Source organism: Mus musculus, chromosome X, assembly GCF_000001635.26.
Source record: "Mus musculus strain C57BL/6J chromosome X, GRCm38.p6 C57BL/6J".
In the NCBI taxonomy this organism is placed as follows: Eukaryota; Metazoa; Chordata; class Mammalia; order Rodentia; family Muridae; genus Mus; species Mus musculus.
The window spans coordinates 130,084,261-130,103,396 of NC_000086.7; the positions used below are offsets into that span (position 1 = coordinate 130,084,261).

The following is a 19,136-nucleotide window of genomic DNA, read 5'->3' on the forward strand; positions in this document are numbered from 1 at the left end:
TAATAATTAAATTCAACTCTATTTCAAAATTTTGGTAAATACGATTGTAGTATCATATTACTCCCTGGTCATAAATGTATCATTTTATTACCAATGTGAAGATTTAGAGGGTAAAAGGTTGAGGCTTTAGATCAATCAGTTAGGGAATTAAAGTAGTATATAAATAAAATAATCAAGTATAATATATATGTATAGAACATACACACATAGGTAGATAGATAGAGAGAGAGAGAGAGAGAAAGAGAGAGAGAGAGTTATAGGATCAGTCTGAATGGCAGCATGTTCAATAAAGGACATGTTAAAATGTGGGTAAAGCCAGGCGTGGTGGTGCACGCCTTTAATCCCAGCACTGGGGAGGCAGAGGCAGGCAGATTTCTGAGTTCAACACTAGTTTGGTCTACAAAGTGAGTTCCAGGATAGCCAGGGCTACAGAGAAAGCCTGTCTCAAAAAACAAAAAACAAACAAAAAAATGTGGGTAAAAACTGTCAATATGCAGTGTTGCATGAGCGATTATAATAATTTGAATTTTAGTCTGACATTGAGAATCTTAATAAGCAGTAGCTAATAGTGTCTTTGTTAGTAAAAAAAATGCAGTATTGGTACATAAAAAAACACCAACCAAATTCACTTCAGTCATAATTACAACATGCAGAATAACAGTATTTTCTTGTAAACGTTCATATTTGCAACAAGTATCTTTCATTCTACCTTCCCACAACTTAGAAAAATAATCACAATAATTTTCCTATGTTTCCAGATTTAAAAAGTGATAATCTGAAAAATAGGTAGATAATTACACCCAGAAAATTATTTTTGACCTATATTATTGCTAAACTGCATTCTGTCTGCCTCTGCTGTCTCTCTTAGTCCTTGATTTATCCTCCTTTTGTTTATATCACAGCAGATCCCAAGCACATTCATCTTTCCACAAGCCATGAAACAAAATGAACAAGCAAAAACTCACCAATTCCATACCAACACCAACTTCAACTTCTAAAGTTTTTAAGTTTTATTTATTTTTTTAGTTTTCATCCATGTGGTAGAGACAGGCAGTAGGTGAGACCTGAGAACAGACATACACACCCACAGTAATGAAGTAGAGATTGAACAGAAAGTGATATGAGACTATAAACACATAAAGTCTGCCCCTAGTGATGTAATTTTTCCAGCAAAGCATATTTCATAAGCCTGCCCAAACAGCTTTTCCAAAGAGTGAACAAGTGTTAAATACCTGAGCCTATGGAGGTATTTCTCATTCAAAGCATCATACATAAATAGTTGTAGTGCAATGACAACACACATTTCCTAGGATGTTTTGGAGAATTAAATCATTCATGCAGAAAAATGTCTGACAGAAAATCCTCAATAAATGTTAAGTGTTGTTATTGCTATAACTATTCTTACTACAATATACTTGTTAGCTATACTATTTCTGCTGAAGGCAATAGTAAAAAGTGAACAAAATCAAATTCATACTCTGAGGTTTTATGTTAAGAATTGAAATATAGAGTCAAGGCAGAATAAAATATAAATGTACAAATGTGTTATTAGCACTTCAACAAGACTGAAAGCTCATGCATATCTGGCTAAGTTCACATTCCTTGTTGATTTTAGACCAATGCTACCTTGGTGGACTGGTTCCTGTAGGATCTCTACACATTCCAATAGAGCAGAGAGATGTTGACTAGATGCTGACACACCCTGAAAGTAGATGGCATTTTCCATTAGACTAGGGTACAAGACTGAATAAAGTAAGAAAAGAAAAGAGGAAAAAGAGATGAGTGTCAGCATTGTTTTCTTTCTACTTCTTGTCTGTAAATACAATGTGACCAATCACCTAATGTTCCCACTACCAAGCCTTCCCTATTATGATGAATCTTTTTCCAAGGTAGCCCTTTCTCCCTTAAGCTGCTTTTGGTCCAGTATTTGATCGCACAAACAAGAAAGTAGTCATAGAAGGTGGTTTCATAAATGTATATGATGGTGTACAACATCCAGAGCACTCACTGTAGCAGGCCAGTTTTGCATTAACTGAAAGAAGAAATGGTTTCAGGAGAGATATGGAGACAGACACATTGTGACGTAGTAATACATACAGAAACTTGATTTTCTAAACATGTATACACAGAGGGACTTGTACATGTTGGACACAGACTTTAAAGTGATAATTTTCCAGTCTCATTTACTTTATATGGACTACATGCAGTTTCTTATGTAACATTCCTATAGTTATAAAAACATATCTGCTCAACCTGTGAACCAGTTCTCATATAAATACTGTCTATTATTCTTTAGGTCTCTTTCCTGTGTGTTCTCTTTTACATATATGTAAACAAACTGAAACACTAGTGTATTATTTTCTCTATTGAGAAGTTCTTATTAAATATTGCAGTGGTTTAATTCTTCCAGGAAACTTCTCTTGAACTTACGATGTCTTTACCTATCTAGAATTGTGTCTGTTTTATTTCCTGCAGTATTCGTCACATGTCTGTTTCACGTTTTTCCAGATATATGTAAGCAACTGAAAATAGGTAGTGTGCTTAGCGTTTGCCAAGAGAGTACTGAAGAAACATGAGGGCAATTTGTATACTTGAAACAGAATAGTCCAATGTGTTGAGAGGTATATAAATACTGAAGCAGGGCAAGAGTCACTCCATTTACTTTATATATCTGCCAGGAAATGGTATGAAGCAATAGACTTCATAGAAGTCAATTGTTCACATAGAGAGACAGATACCCACAGTTACTAGGCAAGTTACTGTAAAAGGTGAGCCTCAGAAGTGGTTTGCCTCACTACTATAGCCATCATAGTTTACCCAGGAATTCATGTGTAACTATTGAAGGTGAGGTACGTACATTTCTCATAAATGTGACAAACAATCTTACAGAAGGGAGACAAGGGTTATTTGGCGTATGTTTTCAGATTTAATTCCATCATCTCAGGGGAAGGCATGGCAGGGCAGAGCAGTTAATGATGGTTGGATGTATGTGGCAGAAGTTGTCCACACCACAGTAGACCAGGAAACAAAGTTTGTGACAGTTGTACCTTTCCAAATGCTGCACCTCGTAAGTCACTTCCCCCAGCTCAGTCATACTTCTTAAGGTACCACAAATTTCCAAAATCATGCCAACAGCTAGTGAACATGTGCTTGAAACCTAATCACATGGGGCATGACAGAATGTACAATAGAAGGGTGCTCTATGTTTTCAAAACAGTTCCTCCGTGTTGCAATTGCATGTGGAGCTCTCTGGAAGACTGAGATTAAAAAAAGATCAAAAGTTGAAAACCAACTTTGGCTACAAAATGAGAACATATTTAAAACCAAAGAACTTTTGTTCATGCATTCCATGAATTTCATGCTGCTTGCAGATATCTCAGTGCCTAGTCTGTGCTCAGCATTTGCATTTAAGTGATGTGCCAAATTGAGCATAATTAGCATGTTTAATGATTTCTATTCATTGTGTGTGCAGAAAACGCTCCTGGGTACCTAGTCTCCACCCATCCCTTTCTCTGATTTCATTTGGTAAATTAAAACTAATTAAATAATCTGGAGCTAATGGAAATTCAAACCTCAAAATAATTATTATTGGAGTTATACCAAAGAGAATTTGAAATGTGCATTAGGATTCTGACAAAAATATAATTAAAACACAAGTTGAACTGTTTTGAATAAAACCAACAAGAAAATTTTGAATAATGTATTATTAACACTGACATTTGACATGCAGGTGAAAAATCTTTAGGACATATTTAAATATTCACCAAATTTTATGAATATAAATACTAAGCACAAAAATATGAAATGATTAATTCCAGTTACTCCTTTGACTACAACATTATACGGGCAGATACTTTCTTTAGAAAAGATGGTTGTATTTTGGCCATCATGTACACCCTCTATTCACTTAGCTCAATTTCATAATATAAGTTTTCCTTCTTTATCTCAGGAAGACATTTTGTCTATTTGTATGCTATGAATGATGAAAGGCATTACAATTAACATGTAGAAGCTGTTCACACTTAGCTGTGTTTGATTTAGGTTATAATCTTGATTCCGTTTCTTGTTTAACAAACCTGACCTCTTTTGAGCTTTTTAAACTTTACCTAAATATTCCTTGGAAAGTTTAGAACAAACAAAAGCAGTATATTTTAAATGTCAGAGAGAACTGGCTATACTTGGAATATTGTCCATCAGTTTATCCCCAATAAATAGATGAAAGAACATTATAAAAAGATGTTCTCACAGAGATTCCTTATCTTACAGATGAGCACGGTGAAAATGTTACGTCCTCGTCTCACGAGCATCCTTTTCAAACTCACCTTTGAAGAACATGTCAACAACATCAAACCAAGCATCATAGCAGTAACTCTTGCATGTGAAGAACTGAAGAAAAGTGAAAGCTTTAAGAGACTCTTAGAGTTGATTCTTCTGGTTGGAAACTACATGAACTCAGGCTCCAGGAATGCCCAGTCTCTAGGTTTTAAGATTAACTTTCTGTGTAAGGTAAGACACCATTTTATAGTATTAATTTATAACAGTCAGTTTTTGGTATGTGAGTTGAAATTAACTAAATGGAAATAATCTATCAATTCTAAATCACATGTAATTGGAGCGATGTTGAGAGCATATAAACTATATATTGAGCAAAATAAATATTTTTATATATTTTTGAAACAAAATTCAAAACACTAAAGTCTTTTTTGTTTATGCCTTTCTGGTTGAATCTTACTAGGGAATAGATACCCTATAAAATTTGTCTAGATAAAATAGATTTACCCTAATATTCCACGCTGTTTGTGGTTATTTTATGTCTCTGGAAAGTTTTTTGAAGACTTAAATTAGATGAGGAAATCAGTAATTTTTCTTCAGATATGCTTTGAATAATCTACTATATGAAAATGAAACTATTTATTGGTAAAGTTGAGCTACTAGGAGCACACTGATTATCACAATAGCAGCCTAGACCATTAAAAATGAAATATGAATATTACTCCTTTGACTGGACAATTCTTATTATTTTTGAGACTTATGAAAAGGAGACAAAAAAACAGAGAATACCCAGAGTGATCATATGTGTCCAAGCAGGGCAAGCCAACTTATTTATGGAAAAGATCTGTCTGTTATACACAGACAATTGAAAAGATTCTGAGGTGAAGCCCTTTGAGGAAGCTTGAGATGAAAATGTGTCTGAAGAGAAGTAATTTTTCTTTGACAACTCCCCAAGCTTTCACTGTTTATTCCGCTTTCATATCTGAAAACACTGCAGAGGTTTGGCTACTTCTAGACACGTATTTTAACAACAATCCCACATGGTATAAAGTATCTTATTTTTCATACATTAACCCATGCCAGTTGCAAATCCAGAAACTATCATTTTGATATGCATGAAAAATGATTTGACTGTGATAATTCTAATATATATATATATATATATATATATATATATATATATGTATATATGTGTGTCTCTGTGTGTGGGGATAGCATGTATAAATGATAACAATGATACATAATCATATATATATATATATATATATATATATATATGTATATATAAAATGAGATTTTGACTATCTCTTTACTCCTGATATTTCTTAGTTATAAAAAAAGATAATAACAAAAAATCAACAGATTAATTTTTATTCCCTATTTTTGTTGTAGTAGGGAACACATCATTTCATCAGACAATATCATGTAGAATAAGGTAATATTTACAATAAATAAGAATACCTATATCTGTATTTATAAGGTAAAATTATTTCAGGCTTGTTCATTCAATTATAGGACATTTATCCCATCCTACCTTACTAGGATGCTAATTGGTTTGAGTATATTCTCTAAGTATAGTTTATAAATCTATACATTTACTTTACTATTATGAAAATATTGAATATTAAAGAAAATGTCAGAAATTTCTATTATACATATTTAAAGCATACTTTATATATCTATATTACATTTAAGTTATATATAAAAAATCTTAAACAAATTCTTCTAATTTGAACAAATATACCAATTTCAAAGTGCCATATTTTTAACTTATTCATATTTATTATGTAAATGATTATCTTGAAGAGAAAATGAACAACTCATATATATAAAAGAACAAAAGATTATACTAATCTCACATAAAGATTTTATACTTATGTCTTGTATTTTGGATAGAGAGATTTCTTTCTGTCATCTCCCTGTCAAATAAAAGTTTTTCCATATAGCACTGATCTGACATCTATCACTAGAGGTATGCTCAAAGGATTTAGCACAAAGATTTTTGCCAACTTCAAATAAAATAAAAAATCGTCTTGGGGAAATACTATCATGTAGTAATAGGTATTCTAAAGGAAAAAAATAGTAAAGGTTTTACAATATTCCGCCACACTTTCAGTTGGATTTTTATCATCTGGGAAATACTTTGGGGGAAATATATGTCATTAATACAGAGAAATATCATATACATGCACGATATTCCCACAATGTTTAGGAATAAAAGGTTGTTCCTAAAATACAAAGTATTCTGACTAGATGTAACTGTCTAAAATGACAAAAATTTACTGAAGTGAATAGAAATAGTTAGCTTAGATCTGTAATCTTTTAAGATGGAATTAACTTACCACTGATACGAGATTAGCTACAATTGCTGTTAAACTTGATTTATAAAAGATTACTTGTATGATTTTCTTTCTTTAACAAATTGCAGAGGGAATTCGTTCTGAAAAATACTGATTATGCTTCAAAAGTGATACCATTTTTCACCTAAATTTTTCTAATGATAAATCTTTTTCTTTGATTTAAAATTACCATCTACTGCTTTTTACAAGAACTCTAAAACACATTAAAATATTCATCTCTTGAAAAACGAAGCATGATGTAAATAATTAAATGTTATCAGATGTGTTTCAATGCATAATATAAAATATTTGGATGCTCAAAATTCACTGCCATGTTATTTAGGAATAAAAGGAAAACAAATGGATTAACCGAAATGCCAAGTAACATGAATGGATACAGTGACTATAAAATGCTTTGTTAATTTCAATAGTGCATTAGCTCTTGTGAATCACCAAACTGGTGTGCCCTGCTCAAAAAACCAAACCAAACCAAAGAAAAACAAAATCAAAAAATATGAAAACTTTTTAAATGAGTGATTTTCTACATATAGGTCATGATACCTTCGGGGGTCTAATGACTCTTTCACAGGGCTTGCCTAAACCAGTCAGAAGTCAAAGACATTTACATCGTGATTCATAAGAGTAGTTACATTACACTTATGAAGCAGCAATAGAAGTTTGAGAACCACTGATTTAAATGAAGCTGAACTTACAATACAAGATTTTACTATGTTTCACTGTTAGCCATTGGAATGCTGAGTGTAATAGCATATATAATATACATGCCCTGAAAATATCCCAAAATACCAAGCATTCTCTATACATTGGACATAGTACTATCGGAGGATCCCGCAATACCTCTCCTGGGCATATATCCAGAAGATGTCCCAACTGTTAAGAAGGACACATGCTCCACTATGTTCATAGCAGCCTCATTTATAATAGCCAGAAGCTGGAAAGAACCTAGGTTCCCCTCAACAGAGGAATGGATACAGAAAATGTGGTACATTTACACAATGGAGTACTACTCAGCTATTAAAAAGAATGAATTTATGAAATTCCTAGGCAAATGGATGGACCTGGAGGGCATCATCCTGAGTGAGGTAACCCAATCACAAAAGAACTCACATGATATGTACTCACTGATAAGTGGATATTAGCCCAGAAACTTAGAATACCCAAGATACAAGATACAATTTGCTAAACGCATGAAACTCAAGAAGAACGAAGACCAAAGTGTGCACACTTTGCCCCTTCTTAGAAATGGGAACAAAGCACCCATGGAAGGAGTTACAGAGACAAAATTTGGAGCTGAGACGAAAGGATGTACCATCTAGTGATTGCCATATCCATGGATCCATCCTATAATCAGCTTCCAGACGCTGACACCATTGCATACACTAGCAAGATTTTTGCTGAAAGGACCCAGATGTAGCTGTCTCTTGTGAGACTATGCCGGGGCTTAGCAAACACAGAAGTGGATGCTCACAGTCAGCTATTGGATGGATCACAGGGCCCCCAATGGAGGAGCTAGAGAAAGTACCCAAGGAGCTGAAGGGGTCTGCAGCCCTATAGGTGGAACAACAATATGAACTAACCAGTACCCCACCCAGCTCTTGTCTCCAGCTGCATATGTATCAGAAGTTGGCCTAGTCGGCCATCAGTGGAAACAGAGGCTCACTGGTCTTGCATACTTTATATGTCTCAGTACAGGGGAACACCAGGACCAAGAAGTGAGATTTGATGGGTAGAGGATTGGGGGTGGAGGGTATGGGGGACTTTTTGGGATTGCATTGGAAATGTAAATGAAGAAAATACCTAATTAAAAAAAAAAAGAGTTGCCTTGGTCATGATGTCTCTTCTCAGCAATAGAAACCCTAACTAAGTTGGTGACTATCTGATTCAAGGGCAAAGTTGAGGTCGTTGGTAAGATCCGAGATACCTCAACCAGAAAATAAAGTAAAAGTAAAGAAGTTGACCTTTAAAGGAACAAGCAGGTTTTAAAAATGGTTCAGTGTTTAAGAACAGTGGCTGTTCTTCCAGGGGACCCTGGTTTGATTCCTCTCTCCCAAATAGTAGTAGCTCACAACTCTGTACTTACCATTAAATACATCCCTAAAGAATATACCCACTGTATGTGGCAGTGAAATTTGTATATAATCCAGAAGAAAATCTGAGGAAATACTGTCATTTAAGTGTCATGCAAATTCTTGTAAATGTTCACAGTGTAATATTTTTATTCAAAACACTGTGAATTGCATCATTAACGTTTAAATTTTAGCATAAAATGGTAAAAAAAACACAAAAATATCAACAACAAAGGTCTAATGCTCTGAGAGGTGAATATTTAAGCCAGTGTATTAGACAATGCAGGTATCGTGCAAAAATATCACTGACTTGGTTTAAATAAAAGAAAAAAAGTAATTTTCTTATGTTTTATAAGACCATATTTCAAAGACCAAGATGCTGGCTGGTTTCCTTTATTTGACTAGAGATAATGACTTTCCCCTGATGTCCTAACATGTCCTCATACAGGGACTTTGTTTTTCTGTCTCAACTCTGAACTCTTCAAATTCATGTCAGTTCTTAGGCCTATACAACTCTCAATCAATTTGGCTTGTGTGAAACCAAGTAGTTGGATTAAATACAGGTTTATTGCTAGTCTTTAATACAAATAAGAAACCTTCTTTTTACCGATGTTCATTTATCATAATAATGAGCCTACTCTCATGGTAAAAAATTATTCTCAGTATTTTAAAAATAAGAATCTTCTCTGCAGAGTAATGGCTTATAAGTGATCATTCTATGACAGCAGACTCAAATATTTCAGCCCACTGCAGTATTTTCAAGATTATCTCTGACTCTTTTGCCCGACTATAATGCATTATTTTCTTATCAATGTTTATCATTACATGAGTTGAAGGAAGTTTTTTTGACAGCTTACTGAGAAATAAATGATAAAGGCTTATAATTGGCTGTGTAAAATAAATCCTATGAAAAGAAAGATTCTACTCTTGACCGTGTATAGAATGGGATGAAATGTTAGATTGTCCTTCTAGATTCTGCCTCCCCATGAGTCCTTTAAACTTTCCTTACTTTTGAATTCTTTTCACAACATGTTTTCGCATCGTTTGTTGATAATCAGTGATATAAGATTCAGAGCTATAGCAAATGCAGGGGAATTCATTCATGGCACGTCATGTTTAAAATGTCAGCATATAACGACACACCATACAATTTATTCATAATTCATGACCACCGGACATAAACATTTCAGTTTAAGGGTTTGTCTGCATTTCATTATTCTACAGTGAAGCAAGAACTTCACCAAATTAGAAATTTGAAATAAATAAGCACCATACAGCAGAATGACAGAATGGCAGTGACAGTTTTAAACAGTTGCCATTCTTAAACTTCTGGATTGCTCGACTTTTAATTATACCCATTGTGCTTTATTGTTTTTCTTCATTGGAGTCTCATCTTTGAGAACCAATAAATACTCTTGAACACAAGAAGAATGTGTATTATTGCTGTCTTACTATGCTACTGCTGATATTGTAGACTTACTTATTAAAACTGTCATGAGTTTTGTTTCCTACAAGTTTTCACATATAAATCATACCAAATTTTGAAATTATAAAGCAGGAAGCACTTAAGTCAGTATCACTTTAGCCAGTAAATCTATAAACTTTAAAATTAATTGAAAGTTCATATAAAGTTAAATTTTGATTTTTTTAAATGAACACACTCTTATTAAAGTTGTTTAATTCCTATTATATTACTGTATATATGGACTTGTACACATTAGCCTGTGTTATTGGCAAAAGATTATTTTAGACATCTTACTTCTTCGTTGATGAAGATACTTAAGTTACCAGCTCATTAATTCAATAGCAAGCCTTTACCTCTACTGCTACAACCCCATAGGAAGAACAACGATGTCTACTAACCAGACCCCCAGAACTCCCAGGAACTAAACCACCAACCAAAGAGTACACATGTGGGGACCCATGGATCCAGCTGCATGTGTAGCAGAGGATGGCCTTGTGGTCATCAATGGGAGGAGAGGCCCTTGGTCCTGTGAAGGCTCGATGCCCCAATGTAAGGGAATGCCAGGGTGGGGAGCCAGGCGTGGGTTGGGGAACACCCTCATAGAAGCAGGGAGAGAGAGAATGGGATAGGGGGTTTCTGAGTGGGAAACTGGGAACAGGGATAGCATTTGCAATGTAAATAAAGAAAATATCCAAAAAGAAAAGATCAAAATGTAATTAAACCCCACTTTGAAGTTATGTTTTAGAGTTGTACTCATAAAGTTTGGATGTAAATGACTGTGGCACCATGACTTTTTTCACCTATGAATACAGTATTATGTGCTTTGACTGTAACTACTCTTTTCCCATTTCTGAAACATAGAGTAAGTATTTGCTTTCCTTACCAAATATAGTATTGCTGTGTAAATTGGTGCCTAAAATAGAAAGAAATTTGATGAAAAGAGTTTTCAATCTCTGACTTGATAAATTGTTTCTAAAGTGATAACCTCAACTGTTTCTAAATGGTTACACATTTTGTAGAATTAGGGTAACCTGTTGATGTTTCTTATCCTTGATATCCTAGTAACTGAAATGAAGCATGTCTGGCAGTGTAGTCATGTATCCTTGGCTATTTCTGAGGTTGAAAGAGAAGATAGCAGGATTAAGAATTGCCTGAGCTACATGCAGGAGGAGTTGAAGGCAAATTTGGGCGATGTAGGGAGCCCTTGACAGATAATCAAAAGTGAAAAAAGAAAAAGTGCTTACTACCTTATGAGAGGCTGAGGCTGAAGCAATAGGATGTCGCAGGAGTTTTAAGCTGTCCTGAGCTAAATCTTGAGTTAAACACAGGACTAGGGAGTGAGGCCTTGTCTGTCAAAACAAAATGGTCTCATGGGGAAACAGGAAAAAGGAAAGGGAGACAAAGAGCAGTAGTAGGATGGAAGTGGGAGGGAGGGAGAGACAGAGAAAGAGAGACAGAGAGAGACACAGAGAGAGGCAGAGAGAGACAGAGAGAGAGAGACAGAGACAGAGAGAGACAGAGAGAGAGAGAGAGAACACATAAGAACTAATAGCTGTTTGGATGTGAATTAAACCTAGTATAGAAAAACAAAGACCAACTAACAAACTTGTATAGGAATGCAGTTTGTATATTAAATAACTGTAAAAAGTCATTTTGATAAAGTTTTAAACAGAAGAAAAAGATGAACATTTTCTTCTTGCAAAATTCTTCTTCACAGAACAAGTTTTAAAATCAGTTTTTCTAAATAGGTCACTGTGAGAAATGTATGCAGTGACTAGTTGTGAGATTAATTTTCATAGAAGCCAAATATAGCAGGTGTTAAGTGTGTTTATGTACGTCTTCAAATTGTAGCTATGAAGGAATGTGCTTATTAGATTTTGTCATTGATGTTATAGACTTGTACTTTGAGAAAGAAAAAAAAAAGCAGCTCTTAGCTTAGTTTTCCTTTCTCCTTCCTTGCTCTAAACTTTAGTTCTACAGCATGTACTTGTGATCTTATTAAGGACTATTTTCAAAATTGAAATATTCATTTGTAGTCATTGGTGTAAACGAATCTGCTAATACTTTAAATGTAACACTTGCTTGTTTTCTTGGAATTTGATTACATCTTTTTAGATTATCACATTTACAACACTATACTTTAAATTGTGTAAATGTCATTAAATCCTGAATTCTTCAGTTTATTAGATTCTTTACAGAAGTGTGTTTTGTGAGTTCAGAATTGATTGGTATCCCTTGTTCATTCTATTTAAAAGTCATATTTAATAACTTTTTGTCTTTATTAAAGTATTTCTAACACCTGTCTAAATATACACTCCAGGTTTTTTGTTTTTGTATAAAAAAGTATTTAAGTAATAAAAAATCAGTTAATATAGTTTCATAACTATCTTAGTGAACAATTGTGCCCACATAGTAATAGTGACAGTTTTTAGACTGCAGAGTATAGCTAACTGAAATGAAGAATTCTCTACTTTTGAAATTTTTAAGGACGTTTCTTGATGAATCTCCCATTTATTTAAAGTGGTTACAAACATTTTCAGCACCAGAATAGAGAAAAAGTGATGATTTCTGGGACTAGCTGTAGGTCTTACTTGGTTCACCATGAAAACTGTTTTCATAGAGGATTTAAATGAACCCAGCTGGCTTAGGATTCTGTGAATTGCTGTAGTCATTTTCTGAGTTTAATCTTATGACTGATTTTGAAATTCTCACAGTGGGGGAAAGTCGAAAACATGAGCAGCATTTAGTGAATATAATTAGTAAGTTTGAAAACAAATGCCTTTTTATTCTATAAAAGCTCTGTTCAAAGGGGATTTAAACCCTGTTTGAAACTGTTGTTCAAGATAAAACATGGCTACTGTGACTGAATGTGACCAGTCATGTTACAAGCTGGTTTTCTAGTCAAATGAAGCCTTCCTAATGAATGCATTGCACAACCTTAATAAGGAGAACCAATGACAGTGAAAGAAGTTTATAAAGTGATAGTTTATACCAAAATAAAGGTCTGTGATTACTTTAGACACCTTAGGAATTATTTATATTTATTTACATACTTTTTCCATGCTGGTAATTATAGACATATTTATTGAATCTTTACTCTCTGTGGGACCCAATGCTAGGATTTTTTTTTGCTGGGAAAACAAAAAAATCAAACATATTTCCATTTTTTTAATGAGCTAGCTGGTGCATATAGAGCACTGTAATGTTAAAGGCAGACAGAAGGAACAATGCTTATGGGGAGGGCCATATGGAAGGTCCTCAATACAGCAGCACACATGAAGAAATAAATGATGTTAAAAACATAAAGAATAAATAAATAAATTATGTTGCTCATAAATGCTGGGTAACTAACTACCCGGTAATAATGTGTCACGTGAGATGACATCCCAGACTGTATAACAACTGTATTCCTGTGCAAAGGGAAGGGATGATACCAGTCACTAGTACAACATAGACTTTGAACCTCTTTTTTCAATTTGATTGTCTCTGAAGCCTCTTAGGAGGGTAAGCACAAAAGATTAATCTTTTTGTTTTCTTTCTCTAAGTTCTTTTGATTTCTTTATTTACATTATGGTATCTCAGAATATATATTTCCTTTAAAACTATTTTAATTTTCATGCATTATGAATAGTTGGCCTGCTTGTAACTGTTTGCACTACGTGCATGCCTGCTACCTTCAGAAGTCAGTAGAGGGCTTTGGATCACCTGGAACAGAAGTGACAGATAGCAGTGAGCCACCATATGGACACTTAGAATTAAATACAGTGAAAACTTGTCAACTTGCAAACAATAAACCAACTCTCAAGCCCCCTACACATTTCTTTTTATTTTATTTTATTTTTTTTTTGTTTTTTTGTTTTTTTGTTTTTTTCCATTTTTTATTAGGTATTTAGCTCATTTACATTTCCAATGCTATACCAAAAGTCCCCCTTACCCACCCACCCCCACTCCCCTACCCACCCACTCCCCCCCTTTGGCCCTGGCGTTCCCCTGTACCGGGGCACACAAAGTCTGCGTGTCCAATGGGCCTCTCTTTCCAGTGATGGCCGACTAGGCCATCTTTTGATACATATGCAGCTAGAGTCAAGAGCTCAGGGGTACTGGTTAGTTCATAATGTTGTTCCACCTATAGGGTTGCAGATCCCTTTAGCTCCTTGGGTACTTTCTCTAGCTCCTCCATTGGGAGCCCTGTGATCCATCCATTAGCTGACTGTGAGCATCCACTTCTGTGTTTGCTAGGCCCCGGCATAGTCTCACAAGAGACAGCTACATCTGGGTCCTTTCGATAAGATCTTGCTAGTATATGCAATGGTGTCAGCGTTTGGATGCTGATTATGGGATGGATCCCTGGATATGGCAGTCTCTACATGGTCCATCCTTTCATCTCAGCTCCAAACTTTGTTTCTGTAACTCCTTCCATGGGTGTTTTGTTCCCACTTCTAAGGAGGGGCATAGTGTCCACACTTCAGTCTTCATTTTTCTTGAGTTTCATGTGTTTAGGAAATTGTATCTTATATCGTGGGTATCCTAGGTTTTGGGCTAGTATCCACTTATCAGTGAGTACATATTGTGTGAGTTCCTTTGTGATTGTGTTACCTCACTCAGGATGATGCTCTCCAGGTCCATCCATTTGGCTAGGAATTTCATAAATTCATTCTTTTTAATAGCTGAGTAGTACTCCATTGTGTAGATGTACCACATTTTCTGTATCCATTCCTCTGTTGAGGGGCATCTGGGTTCTTTCCAGTTTCTGGCTATTATAAATAAGGCTGCTATGAACATAGTGGAGCATGTGTCCTTCTTACCAGTTGGGGCTTCTTCTGGATATATGCCCAGGAGAGGTATTGCTGGATCCTCCGGTAGTACTATGTCCAATTTTCTGAGGAACCGCCAGACTGATTTCCAGAGTGGTTGTACAAGCCTGCAATCCCACCAACAATGGAGGAGTGTTCCTCTTTCTCCACATCCTCGCCAGCATCTGCTGTCACCTGAATTTTTGATCTTAGCCATTCTCACTGGTGTGAGGTGGAATCTCAGGGTTGTTTTGATTTGCATTTCCCTGATGATTAAGGATGTTGAACATTTTTTCAGGTGCTTCTCTGCCATTCGGTATTCCTCAGGTGAGAATTCTTTGTTCAGTTCTGAGCCCCATTTTTTAAGGGGGTTATTTGATTTTCTGAGGTCCACCTTCTTGAGTTCTTTATATATGTTGGATATTAGTCCCCTATCTGATTTAGGATAGGTAAAGATCCTTTCCCAGTCTGTTGGTGGTCTTTTTGTCTTATAGACAGTGTCTTTTGCCTTGCAGAAACTTTGGAGTTTCATTAGGTCCCATTTGTCAATTCTCGATCTTACAGCACAAGCCATTGCTGTTCTGTTCAGGAATTTTTCCCCTGTGCCCATATCTTCAAGGCTTTCCCCCACTTTCTCCTCTATAAGTTTCAGTGTCTCTGGTTTTATGTGAAGTTCCTTGATCCACTTAGATTTGACCTTAGTACAAGGAGATAAGTATGGATCGATTCGCATTCTTCTACATGATAACAACCAGTTGTGCCAGCACCAATATAAACAAACTCAAAGACAAAAACCACATGATCATCTCGTTAGATGCAGAAAAAGCATTTGACAAGATCCAACACCCATTCATGATAAAAGTTCTGGAAAGATCAGGAATTCAAGGCCAATACCTAAACATGATAAAAGTAATCTACAGCAAACCAGTAGCCAACATCAAAGTAAATGGAGAGAAGCTGGAAGCAATCCCACTAAAATCAGGGACTAGACAAGGCTGCCCACTTTCTCCCTACCTTTTCAACATAGTACTTGAAGTATTAGCCAGAGCAATTCGACAACAAAAGGAGATCAAGGGGATACAAATTGGAAAAGAGGAAGTCAAAATATCACTTTTTGCAGATGATATGATAGTATATATAAGTGACCCTAAAAATTCCAACAGAGAACTCCTAAACCTGATAAACAGCTTCGGTGAAGTAGCTGGATATAAAATTAACTCAAACAAGTCAATGGCCTTTCTCTACACAAAGAATAAACAGGCTGAGAAAGAAATTAGGGAAACAACACCCTTCTCAATAGCCACAAATAATATAAAATATCTCGGCGTGACTCTAACGAAGGAAGTGAAAGATCTGTATGATAAAAACTTCAAGTCCCTGAGGAAAGAAATTAAAGAAGATCTCAGAAGATGGAAAGATCTCCCATGCTCATGGATTGGCAGGACCAACATTGTAAAAATGGCTATCTCGCCAAAAGCAATCTACAGATTCAATGCAATCCCCATTAAAATTCCAACTCAATTCTTCAACGAATTAGAAGGAGCAATTTGCAAATTCATCTGGAATAACAAAAAACCGAGGATAGCAAAAACTCTTCTCAAGGATAAAAGAACCTCTGGTGGAATCACCATGCCTGACCTAAAGCTTTACTACAGAGCAATTGTGATAAAAACTGCATGGTACTGGTATAGAGACAGACAAGTGGACCAATGGAATAGAGTTGAAGACCCAGAAATGAACCCACACACCTATGGTCACTTGATCTTCGACAAGGGAGCCAAAACCATCCAGTGGAAGAAAGACAGCATTTTCTTTTTATTTTATAGTATTTAAAATTGATTCTGAAGTTATTATATACCTTCTGCATTTAGTGTTTGCTCATTTTCATTAGCATCTCTTATACAGTGATGAGTTTCATAGTAACATATTTAAGTCAAAGTATATCATGTATCCACTTCCCATTATCCTATTCCTCCTCTATCTCTTCATTAAATGTCAGGGTTTTTTAAAATAAAAAAAAATATAAAATTTAGCGCTATCTTTTCAAAACAATAAGTGAATAACTGAAACTATTTTATGTCTAGTCTCAGTGTGATAGCATGCACTTAGTTCAGCTGTGATTTGATGTAACAGGGAGGTTTGGTACCCATGGGGTGGGGGAGCTCTGCTTCTCTGAGAAAAACGGGATGGAGGAGTGGGGTAGAGGGTATGAGGGGGCTAGTATGAGATGACACTGGGAGAATCCAATTTCCTATTAAGCCAAATGTTAAAAATGACCAAAACATTTAAAAAAAACCTAAAAAATTATATTTTGTGCATAACCCCCATTTCAATAATCAGGTGCTTCCCATAGAAAGAGACTTCCATAACTTTTGTTTAGGTAACTATGAACGAAACATTTTTATATTTAATTTTCAGGGCAAATTATCTGTGTTTGATGAGATAAATATAAACTACTTGGAGGCTGACAGCTTATAGAAAGGAATTTATTCTTCAGATTCAATGAAGTCTTTATCATGGACACCTGTATCTTATCAGTTTGTTGTTGCAGTGACAAAATAGCGAGTCAACACAACTACTAGAGGGAAAGATAGATTGGAACACACAGCTTCATGGTTTTTGATCAGAGTGTGTTGCTTTTGTTGTTTTTAGTTAGAACCAAGATAGAATATTATTGCTGGAGTATGTGGTGGAACATATCAGCTCACTTCATTGCAGAAAGGAAGCAGAGAGAACTTAGAAGGGAACAGACATAAGATATACCCGTTCATGCCATGCCCATGTCCTAATAACTCATTATAAAGTTAGAAGTCTCATTTTCTAATCACCTGTCAAAGTGCTACCATCTGGGGACCAATTCTGCATCACCTGAGCCTTTTAAGGTGGCACATCACGTCCAAAACATCACACGAATTTAGAATATAATATTGGTAAATCTATACAAAGGAAAATGAAAAATATTATAAACCATTTAGAAAGAAGAGATGTGAAAGTTACAAACTGTGTAGAATATACATGTTTAAAGTTTATTTTAAGATGACAAGAAGTTCTGATTATGAATAGGGGGATATGCTGCATATGCATGTAATATGTTTAGTGCTGCTAAACTCTACTCTGCTCTAAGATGTTGAAAATGCTAAATTTTATGCACATTTCTGACAATGAAGAAGAGGATTCACAGCTGCATTGTCTGTAATAGGATATCACTAATGTCAGTGAGAATCATTTCCAGAGGTGCAAAAACAGAAATTGATGAGGAAAATACCCAATAGAAGAATATATTTAATATTAACTCAATTTGCATTGTAAAATTATAGAGTGCATTGAAGATGAATGGATGATTAATTGAAGGAAGCTACTAACATCAATATATGTCAGCAACTCCTAAGCAGTTATTTCTCAGTGCTATTGATTTTGGTTTTCAAAGGTATATTGTTGACCACCTGAGTTCCACGTACACTAATGGAAAGTCTCTGAGTCATTCACCTGCCGTATTGCCTATGCTGTTTCTTAGTGATGTTAATAATCTTCGAGGTTATGTCCAGGGAAAAACACCAAAGAACTGATTTCACTTACTTTCAAATTTCATATAGACAGGTTTAAGTAAAAATGCTCATTACAATAAAAGTTGAGTGCTTTTATTATTTGTCTAAACCAAGCCTTATTGAAGAAGCTGTTTAAAACCCAAGGGATGCTATGCTTCTACACTATTTTTGTACCAATTTAAAAATAATTTGATTTTCTTAAAACTATTCTCAGAAGAATTTGTTTGGTAGCTTGATTAACTGAAAGCACTTCTAAGCAGCAGACCTGCTTTTGTTTGTAAAGTACAGCCATGTTTCATTAATTCATTGTGGCCTTTCCTAAATGAGCATAAATGGCTGTTGATTTGACACTGGTCCTGACTACTCCAGACTAATGCATCCGGAGTGCATTCACCTTGAATAAGTGGGGCTACAAGGAAACCCCTGACAAGGGGAGCATTGAGGGTAGGAGAGAAGAATTTGTCTTCTCTGAGAAACTAACAGCACAAATGCCCTGCTGGGCCTGAAGGTGGCAATTGAGATGAATCCTTATTACATTTAATGTTGTCATGGTTTCAAGTTTAAGCTCTGCTTTCACAGATTGCTACCATAAATTAAGTTAACAAGTGGAAAGCTCTTAAATTGCATGACTTTTT

General features: G+C 35.2%; 1 protein-coding gene across 3 annotated transcripts in view; it reads left to right on the forward strand.

The window, feature by feature from the left end:
* The window catches only part of Diaph2 (diaphanous related formin 2), a 716,167-nt gene that overhangs the window by 334,593 nt on the left and 362,438 nt on the right, over positions 1–19,136 (forward strand). For all 3 annotated transcript variants that reach the window (XM_006528581.4, XM_006528582.4, NM_172493.2), the window contains one exon: positions 4,267–4,506. In XM_006528581.4, coding sequence (XP_006528644.1) covers positions 4,267–4,506 — 240 coding nt within the window. The remainder of the gene's footprint in view (positions 1–4,266; positions 4,507–19,136) is intronic.